The sequence below is a fragment of the Malurus melanocephalus genome, unplaced genomic scaffold (assembly GCF_030028575.1).
Source record: "Malurus melanocephalus ecotype Western Australia unplaced genomic scaffold, MMel_1.1 scaffold_813, whole genome shotgun sequence".
NCBI classification, from domain to species: domain Eukaryota; kingdom Metazoa; phylum Chordata; class Aves; order Passeriformes; family Maluridae; genus Malurus; species Malurus melanocephalus.
The window spans coordinates 1-10,750 of NW_026624045.1; the positions used below are offsets into that span (position 1 = coordinate 1).

At 41.8% G+C, this 10,750-nt stretch overlaps 1 protein-coding gene across 1 annotated transcript in view; it reads right to left on the reverse strand.

Annotated features, from left to right (window-relative positions):
* Positions 1 to 8,938: 8,938 nt before the first annotated feature.
* Positions 8,939 to 10,750, reverse strand: part of LOC130585032 (protocadherin-11 X-linked-like) — a gene marked incomplete at both ends in the record, with an annotated part of 93,087 nt that continues 91,275 nt past the window's right edge. The window contains one exon of the mRNA XM_057385337.1: positions 8,939 to 9,137. Within this exon, the coding sequence (XP_057241320.1) occupies positions 8,939 to 9,137 (199 nt within the window). The remainder of the gene's footprint in view (positions 9,138 to 10,750) is intronic.

Here is a 10,750-nt window from a genome sequence, read left to right on the forward strand (position 1 = left end):
ACAAACAGCCCTGACAGCGCGAGAGAAGGCTGAGCATTTTGAGGTGGATGCATGAGACAGGAGCTCCWGGAACTGCTGACTTCAGCAGCACCAGAGTTAACTCTGAAAACATTTAATGACAATTAGAATGTCACTGGAATGAATAAGAACACTACTGAGTCACACAGCACTGGGAAKAAAGCAGAGTCCCTGCAAAACCCTGCCTAACTAGGAAGCTGTAATGTGATTTATGGGAATTAAACACAAAGGTGAGAATCTCAACCTCTGGTGTAACATAAATCCAAAAGTACAATCATAAATATTTTGCCCAGGTCTCTTCAGCTCAACCCAGACCAATCTATTTTATTTTTCAGAATGAGTATATCATAGCAGTGACCAGTGGGTTTCAATAAAGGCTGGAGTTCCATGGGCTGGGTCAGCAGCAGGCACAGGGACACCAACTTTGCTGTGATTCAGAAAAGTCACCAGAAAATAAAAATATCCCAATGCCAATTATACAACCTCAAAAAATAGACAGAACCAGCACTTTATTAGCAGTACTCTGCTTTTCCAGATATTTTAGGAGTAAAGGCAAAAGTATCTCTCCTGTTCAGGAATATATGGCTACAGATGATGGTTTTGGAACAATTCCTAATCCATGGATTGATCCTACTTCCCCACCAAAAGTCCATTTGGAAGGAAACCATCAGATTAAAGGATGGCCACATCTCCACACAAACAAGAACAACAATCAYTGGGTTTATTGAGTTGATCAGATTTGAGTCAGCAAATGCTGTGACTTGAAATGCATTGTCAGTTGGGAATYTGCTTTGTTCAATAAATGCATTTTTTTCCATTTAATTTCTAAAGACAGACTGGTAGCTGCAGACAGTCTCTAAATATATTTCCTGAATCTTTTTTTCATTAATCACCGTGGAAATCAAGTAATAAATTATGATGCTTCAAATCAAATTATAATCATGCAATTTTTCACACGGCCTAAATTATATAAAAGAGACAAAATCTTTTTCCCCTATATTTCCRTTTTTGAAACAGGAACTCAACTCTAACAAACATCTTAATATTTCATATTGCTAAAAGCTCCTCTTGCAGCCACTGATTAAGCTTGATTTGGTTAAAAAAAAAGACAAATTGCATCATCTGTGTTTTTCTGCTCTTAGAAGAAGAAAGAAGAGAAAGTTTGAGACAAAGTAGAGACAGAAGAAGGGCATGGAGTGAACTGCTTTGTGACAAATTTTCATACAGAACACTCCAAACCAGATTCCATTCACTCAGCCAAACCCCAGAGCCTCCACTCACTGCAAATATGACAATTTTAGAGCCAGCCTGGTCTAAAAGGAGTTTGGAAAACTAGAGGGAAGAAATTTGTTCACTGTCCACCTCTGCCCCACCAGCCACAGCAATATATTTGAAAACTTTCATAAACTGAACAAATAGGATTATCCATTACCGTGTCAGCTTAAGTGAGAACATAAATATATATCACAGAACATCTGCCACTAAATCACTGTTTATAGCTGTCAGATCTCATTTATTATTAAAAATACCCCACCAAAACAAATGCTTTAAAGCCTTCCTTATTATTCCACAAGTGACTGATTTCTCAGCTRTGAGGTRGAGYTATTCTTTCTAATCACTTCAGACARAGTAACCTCTATTATAAACCTCAGTCAAGAATTTCATTAAGTGGCATTCAAAAACGTGTTGGCATTGCCTGGGTTACTTCATCCCAGTATGCAGTCTAGAAAACCCAGCATATTTTCCCCATTGATTTCCCTCATCAATCCCCATCGATTTTGCATGAAAGAATATGGCGCATCACAGAAAATTTGCTTTTATCTGGCTTTTCTTCAAAGAGTAGAAAACGTAGATCAAGGCTTTATATTCTGCTATCAGCAATAAAAYGTCTACAATTTACTTTAGAAAGAATTTATAGAGAGTATTCCTTATACAGGATAAAATTTTAAAACTCAGAGTCTGTGTTTATAGCTCTGTGTTTGACTGGGAGAGGCCAAGTGGGACAATCTTTTTGCTTTCACATTTTTTAATTTAATTTGCTCCGTCCATTTTCCTTTTGTGTCAGCTGCTTTAATAACTCTTAAGTCAGGCACCCAGGGATCAAATTACCAAATCATGGAGTTATTTCTGAATATGCACTCTGAATCCTCTCAGGTACAAGTGAAAATCTGCTCGCAGAAGCCACTCATCTGTATCATTGCAAATTGACCTCTCCAGCCCTCTCACCCACTCTCTGGTCAGGAACAAACCCAGAACACCAGAATGTTTTGTTTTACATGGTTTTCTGCTGGTTTGCTTCCCTCTGTGTGCTCATAAATTCATTATTTTAGGAGCAGACAGCTCAAAAATCTGTGAAATCCACAGAATCAGCTCTGTGGCATTCAACATCCTCCAARGTGGGACACAAAGCTGCACCATAAAGAGGAAAAACACCTTAAAACGGCAGTGCAGGCACATCCTGGTTTTGATCTCTGCCAATTCCCCATTTTTAAATCACAAAGTGAGGTTCCCAGAGCTGTAATTCAGGGGTGTCCTGGCAGGAGGTGACACAAAAGGTGGCACTCACAGAGTGCCACCGAGCCCTGCTCAGCTCTTACATCCCCACCTACATGCCAGTTAATTTGATTAAAGGTACGAGATCAATCAAGCTCTATTGCCTCAGAAAGATTAATTACCTCAGCACTTTCTGACTTAATTATTAGTGTTCAGCCATGGGGTTAGGAAAGCCCAGTACAGCAGAAGTTAAAGGGCCCAGTGGGCAGATGGGGTACACTGGGATGTATTTTAGCCTGCGATTTTTTATCTTTAACTAATGACAGCTCCTTTCTTTTCTATTCAAATTATACCTGTGCTGCAGTGTGTTTATAACTCAGCAACAACCAAACCAAAATATTGCTGTTACATTTCAACCTTTCTGTGGAAATAAAAAGCACAGAAGATGGGAAGAAAAAAACTGAAAACATCATTAAAAAAAATTCTACCCGTCGGCAGTCCAGTTTTTGGACAGGGAACAAGAAACTTAAGACTTTGTAGATTTATTTTTTTCTTGTGCCCCAGCATGAGGTCTGAAATCCAGCTGCCAGAGCATCTTATTGATGATGTTTAAAGAGTATATTTCAGCAGCTGCAGAGTTTCTGATTATCAGACAAGCCAGCATGGCAGAAAACGCAGGCATTTTTCCCAGGGAGAATGAGCTCCCTGTCTGCAGCTCTGTCCCTTTGTCTCCACCAGGCACCAGGGAGGTTTCCTGGGAGGGTTCCAGGAGCCCCAGGCTGTGACAAGGCTGGGGACAGGGATGGGGACAGCACAGTGGTCAGTGGTGGCACGGCCACGCTCCCACAGGGGTCAGCTCCAGGGTCCCCTGTCCAGCCAAGGGCAGAACTGGGGCTCAGCAAACACAGAAACCCCCAGATTTCACATCCCCACGTGGAGCAGTCACCTCTTGTGTTAATGTACACTGCATTACCATTATGGACAGAGCTTTATTTGCCCTCTCATAGATTTATCCAGCTCCTTTCCAAAGCCAGTTTGCATTCTCATGCCCTGTTTCTACATTTCCTCACTGAGCTCATCTGCAGCCCCCAAATTTCCAGCCTGGGCAGGCTGAAAGGCAGCACCAGCTCATTTCCCTGTGAATTTTGGCTCTACTCTGCTGTTCCGTGGCAGCAGCCCCCAGTCCCCAGCCAGCCTTTACTCCTTAGTTTAAACAAGCCAGCATGAATTCCTCTCTCTGTATAAAGGCATCCCATCCCCTGTTATTAATAATATTCCTTTACACCTATTTCTCATGCGAATTCACCTTTCTTTAACACGAGAAGCCAGCCCTATTCATAACAGGCCTGTTATGGTATCAGAAATGCCTTGAGGTTTTTCTTTTCTCCTTTTTTTCCTTTTCKACGAGTAACCCAGGATTTTTTCGCAGTCACATTAGGTATCGGTGATTTATAGTTTATCTTTGTAACACTCAGTTGCTTTTTTTTTCTTCATGTCATTTTCAGCTGGTGATTTATATACTAGTTACACACACCAGCTCCTGTGAGAATGACTCTCAACTATTAGATTTCATCCCACTGCTATTACTTCAGATCCTTAGCAAAATCCAATTCTTGTGTCATGCACACCTCCTCCTCTATTGTCAGTGATGCTTGGCTGKGAGCTCCTAGGACACTTCATTGACATGTTCCTGCTTTTTAATGCCAAACTCATTAATGAAGATAATTACTTGTATTTATTACAAATCCTTGTATTATTCTAGGTCTTTTCATTCTCAATTACTAATGCTCCACCCCAATGTCATAATAGCAGTTATATATCTCTATATATTATCTATATATATTAAATATATATAGATTAGCTCTGTAAGTATTCCCCAATATTAAAAATATATGTAATGGAAGTGAGATAATGGAGCTAATCTTGCCCTGCTCTTGGGAAAACTCTGACACCATTTATTGCACCACATTTACATATATCGTAGTTTCTTTTTTGTCAGTGCTTYCCAGTAGTGAAGTTTGACCAGTACTTTATTTTTTTCTTGACACCCTGTGCCTCAGAATTACAGAAAATAATGAAAACTATATCAATTTTGATATCCTGGGAGGAAGATCATCCCCTCTCCTCCACACGAATGCACTGAACCCGCTCTGACTTTCAGTGTCATTATCATCACTCTCCATCAGCCTGCCTTGGTGCTCATCAGCATCACCCTTATCCAAAATTAAGCCAAGGTGAAAGTGTTCTTTTAATTTTGGGGAAGAAATATTTGCTGTCTTTAATCACGAGCAGATTCCTTGCTGCAAACCTCCTTCTTCCSTGGTGAAACACCACAGATTGCAGTTTTAATTCTGCCCAAGTCTGATTCTCTGCAGCCTGATTCACTCAGAGCCAGCAGAGCTTTGTCCAGTTACTCTTTCTCTGGTTTGCTGCCCACAAGCAGTGGATGTGATGAATTCATGGAATGAAGGGAATTGGGGAACCCATGTGTTTAAAAATTACCTTTCTCCATTCCCAGGGTTGAACCCAGCTGAATTCTTCCACCCAGCTCACCCAAAGTGCTCTTCAAATAGGTGAAGGTGTGATTGGGAGACAAAAAAGGCAGCCAGAGACCGCTGGCAGCAGCAGCTTGACACAGCCACAACTTTACAGTGTCTGCTGATTCCCCWTTTGGCCACCCTCTGCTCTACACTTGCTGATTTTCAATGCAAATTTTTTGGATTATTAGTCACTAATTCATGTTAAATATTCTTCAYGGAGACCCCCTCTCCTTATTACACCAGTTTCCTCCTATGTGAAACCCTGAAATCTCAGTGTGACTTGCCTCATTAACTTYAATTTTCAGCCAGCTTTGTTTATACTTCCATTTTCTTCATACRAAATGATTGCTATTATTTAATTGCAGATTACTTGCAGGTTTTCTGGCTTCCCCTCCACACTCCCTGTCCCCAAGCTGCAATCTTCCTCTTACTCTGCCCAATTTCTTGGCTGAACTAGGCATGTTTTACCTTCTCCAAACAAAAGTAAGTAAAATAATTTTATCCTCTAGAGGAAAGAAAAAAGRTTTTGATAAGGCTATAAAAACAGATGAAGCGTGAAAATTTGTCATTAATATTTTACACATGTATTAAATAACCCAACATGACTGAGCTTTACATGTASCTTTGATCAGCATCCCTCCTTACAGCCACTCAGAGGGCACCAGGGAGAGAGAATTTGCCAGAAAAGTCCATAAAAAGAGAATTTGTGGGGCTTTGACTATTCTTGTAGCATATTATGTATTTAAACACAACACAGAGGGGGAAAAAGTGGGGAAAAAGATGCTTTGGTTAAAATCCTGAGCACAGGGAGTTACTGGAGCATCCTTACTTGAGCAATTTATGAGCAGGAAATATATGAACACCAGGTACAAGAGTGCAGTCACTGAAGGATAAGGTTCYCTACAAACCTACATGCATTTTTACATCACTATTTACTTACTGTGACAGCTTATTGGCATCTCTTCCTTATGATGCATCTACCACCCTGCACTTTATGTTTTTCTAAGGAGGTAACTAAAGTAAGGGAAGACAAATCATTTTAAATAGCCTATTTCTAATTTTAATTAGCACAGTCAATTAATTTTAAAGGTTTCCATATAAATTTTTTCACAGTTTTCTAACCACTATAACCTTACAGTTATTTTTTTTTCCCTCCCTGCTTCATTCCTGTATTGGGTATGAATTTGTAAAGCTTCCTCTCACCAATATTTCTCAAGGTTGGATTTTTTTTTTTTTTTTTTAATTTTGTTATGCTCATCTTTTTTTAGTGTTTTGCAGTAAATGCTTTGCTTTTGCTAGTACATGGAAAGTTTCCAAAATAGAACAAATTCCAGTTTTAGAGAAACAAATAACAGCAAAGGACTGCAGTCAGGAAAAGCAAGAGGGAGAAAACACTTTTGAACATGTTCAGATGTGATGTCACAGCTGCCATCAGCTTTCAGAGGGCACTTGGCTGGTTTTAGACATTTCTGACATAATTTCATCCCAAATCTCTCTCCTCAGCAGGCAAAGATGAACTCAATCCCCATCAGGTGACAAATGAGGCTGAACACCTCAGAAAATGGTTCAGATTGAGACAAATCTTGAGAGGGAACAAAGGCCATGCTCACTCTGCTCTGGAACCCTCCCCACATCTCCTGCCTGTCTATTCCTGACTCTTTCCACATTGATAAGGTTCTGATCCATGAAGGAAGACAAGAAATACTTGGAATGCATCAAGCCACTCCAAATCAGGTTAAAGAAACACCAACAATCAGAAATCTAGCAGAAAATTGTGGAGGAAACTCCCAATTCAGAGCTGTTTTCACTGATTCACTGATGCTAAATAAGTCCTGGGTGCACAAACCACCCCCACGACCCTCAGGGTGAACCCTTGCCCAGATCAGCCCATGGATATTTTGGTTTTTGTTATCTGCACTGAGTCCCTTTGCAGCAGCACACTGAACACAAATATCCCATGGATTTTCCCCTCTTTCTCACTTGGATGTATGAAAGCACACAAGAATCGCTATTTAAATCTGCTTTTTTTGTGCCTGCCACTAGATGCTGCCATTAATGTAAATACAAAACCCTAAAAAGGGCCACAAAAGGAGCTTTCCACGCTGTAACCATGCACTACACCAATTAAACTGTTTCAATAAAATTCAAGTTGGAAGGGAAGAAAAATCTTCCCACAGAACAAACACTAATTAAACTGTGGCTTCAAGTTTAAAACTGAGCTGTCAGGTAATTAGACAGGTGATTAAACTTTCTTCAACTTCACACTTGGAAAGACATCCGATGTCTGTTTAGCCTGCCCACAGAGATGTGTGCCAACGCCATTCAGATGTCAGAGTGGCAGCACTTTYAGAGCCACATTCTGCAAGACTCATRWTGAGTATTTGTTCCAAAATTACTAAACCTGAGCACAAAATGCTTTGGCAAATCCCAAATCTGAGCTTCTTTGTAAAGGGCAAGACAGAACCACACTCCTATTCTGAGAACTCCTCTGCAGGAGAGGACCCCAACACTGACTTCATGTACATCATCACAGTAAAGCATAAATATCAGTTACAAACAACAAGAAAGAGCTGGAAAGCAACTTCAGACCATGAGTATGCATAGGAAAAGCAGGAAATAATACATAACTTGGTATTTTCTTTCTTTAGGAGTGCATCTGTATTCCTTTAAAGCTTAATTCTGTGAAGGCTCCACTTTGACTGCCTAGAATATTATAAAGGGTATATTACAGCCTCAAACACATAAACACAAATGAAAGCAAATGAAGAATGTTTCCAACACAAAATGCAAAACCTCTGATGGTTTTTGTCAGCTGTCTATCAACTTGGAAAACATAACACTCAGGCATTATTTCAGGAAACATGCCACTTTGCAAATTTTAAAAGTTCTGGAAGTTAGGATGCCCAGGTATAGTTTACAAACCAAAAGAGGGGACAAAAAGCAGAAAGGCCCTCGAACTGCAGTCCTGGGCTGAGGTGTGATTTCCCAGAGCCAGGCTGGGTGTTCCAGACTCGCAGGGAATGCTCTCTGCTGGATTCTGTATTTGCCACTGCAGAGTTTATCCACCTTCCACAGCCATTTCAAGTGCACAGCACTCACTAATTCATTCCTCACGATACACCAGAGCAGCTGAAATCCACCTTTTGGGCCAAGTTCTGCCCAGAACAGATGTATTTCCAAATCACTTATTAAGCTGCTAACAAGGCCTTAGAGGCTCAGAGACATTCAGGTGTCTCTTTATCAATGGCACGGTTCAGTTTAATCCAGATAAGGAGCCCCTGGACAWTCAGCAGTGGCCTGAAGTTCAGTGGAGTGTCCAGCTGGCCATCACAGACCAGCACACAGCTCCTGCTGGCTTTACCTCCCTGGTTCTGACATCACAGGAAAGCAGGGGGTGATGGTAGAATTTGGCAAACTTTTTTGTGATTATTACTACACACCATTCCTGCTTTGAAAGGACAAATCGAGGAACCCTTATTTTTGGAGACTGCAGCCTTTTCACAGAGCTGCTCATCACCCACGAGCTCCSCGTTAAACCACAGCAGGCAGCAGTGTTGGACAGGGAAACATTAAAGAAAGTGAATTCCCTCAGCGTGCTATTTATGACCATTAGGGCACCAGCGCTAACCTCATCAGAAAGCTGCTCTACGCACAGCACAGCAGGTCCATAAAAACACCAGGTTATCCATAAACCCTTAACAGCTCACTGTGTTTCATTTCCAACAGCCAGACCTCCCATTTCTAGAAACACAAGCCTTCTTTGGCCTGGGTATTAAAACCAACATCCATTTTTAATAATTACCTGGAGAAGAACAAAGAAAAAAAAAAGCCTGACTTTGTGGAGAGCAATGATTTAACAAGTGAGCTGAGCAGAGCTGGTCACTTACTGGACTCGGGGTCGGAGTTGCCGTCTCCCTCCGTGCGGCTGTTGGGGGACGCCTGCTCGTAGAACTCGTCCTGGGGGAAGCCCAGGGGCAGCGTTTGGGAGGCGCTGGCCCCGCTGGTGGGCTCGTGGTCGCCGAGCCCGCTGTCACTGCAGCTCTCCTGGGAGCCGTCGGGCAGGTGGAAGGTGACGCGGCGCTGGGGCTACAAGGAAGGAACACAGTTACACGGTTTCCAGCACACGCACGGGGTAATCGCTCGCTCAATTCAGGGAAAACGCGCTCTTTGGGTTATCTGCTGTGTGTAATTTCAGGCTTTCGTGAGCTTTTCAAACCCGCCTCGCCTGACAGTGCTGCTCGCTGCTGCTGGGTCTCAAAAGTGTGAGCCCTGATGCAAAATGCAAGACACCTCAAACTAAAGAGATTCTGTCAGACTTCACGAGTCTTTGCATACCTTTTGTGTRTTGACTTGGAGATTTCAATCACTTTTTGAGGCTCAATTTATTTCGCTGTTGAGTTTTTTAGTTTTTTAAAAAAAAAAAAACATTTTCCCATTAAAAGCTGTTCCACCCTTTTGGGCCTAAAAAAATGTGACACATTTATAATGCTGTTGGATTCTTCTGAGGCAGAGAAAGAACRAACAACAACAAGGCTCATGCACTGAAAACAATTTTAAAAGATTTCACATAGCTGTTAAGCTAATGAATGAAAAGTAGATCCCCCTGCTCTCCTTCAGACATTTCATCACAACTCCTTTGATTTTTATTATAACACASACCTGGACCTCAACTGTATAAGGCTGGAAAGTGGGGAACACTGAGCTGAGGATGGAAAGCATCACAGCCCTGCTGCAGAAYGAAATGAGGCACCTGATGCACCAGGCACAGGACAGTGTTTCCATTACCTAAGTGGCTCTGCACGATTTAGGAACTTAATAACTGAAATGTAAATMTCTCCCAATATGAAAGGAAAATATTAACAAAAACCAATTAGCTTTCCCGCTCATTTTAACGTAGCTGATATCCATGTTTTGGAAACTTGAAACATTCAAATACAACAAAAAAAAACCCTGAAAAAGCATACAGTTTAACATATTCTTAGGTGGTTGTTACTCAAAATTCCATTTGAAAGGCAGTTTAAAACTTTCTGGATGCAGAACTGCCRGGATTAGCAAACCTGAAGATCAGACTTCTGATGCAATCATGCAAAAAAGTATATAGTGTTTCTAACAGAGCAGATGTTGTCAGGATTCCCCAGATATTTGGTTCCTATAGGGTGGTGCTGTTGCAAACATTCAATTATATTGAGTCTTTGCTAAGTTCAGCTCCTCCACTTTCCCGAAAAGTCTTTTTTTTGTCACAATGCCATCATTACACATGCCCAGACAGCTGCAGTACGGTGTGTGCAGCCAAGAACACAGCACATCAACCTCCCTCTGCAAAAATCCTGACACACCTGAGTGACAGCACCTCAAAAAGCTACCAGGAAGGCATGCAGGGCTTTCCCAGAAAGGCTGCTTTACTGCYCCTCCACTGCTAATGGAGAGCTCCTCTTCTAATGTTCAACCTGCCTCTTTCTTGTTGCAGAATAAATCACTGCTTCGGCCCCATCCATCACRGGCTGCTTATTCCCACTCATCTTTCTGGCATTTGGCACTTTAGTCKGCTGCAGAATAAACAGACCCCATTATTTCAATCTGACACGTGCTGCTGATGTCTCTGGCTGATCCCCCTGCCCGGGAGCTCCATGCTCCCAGCACAGCACCCAGCTCCAGCCAGGTCCTACAGCACCCAGCTCCAGCCAGGTCCTACAGCACCC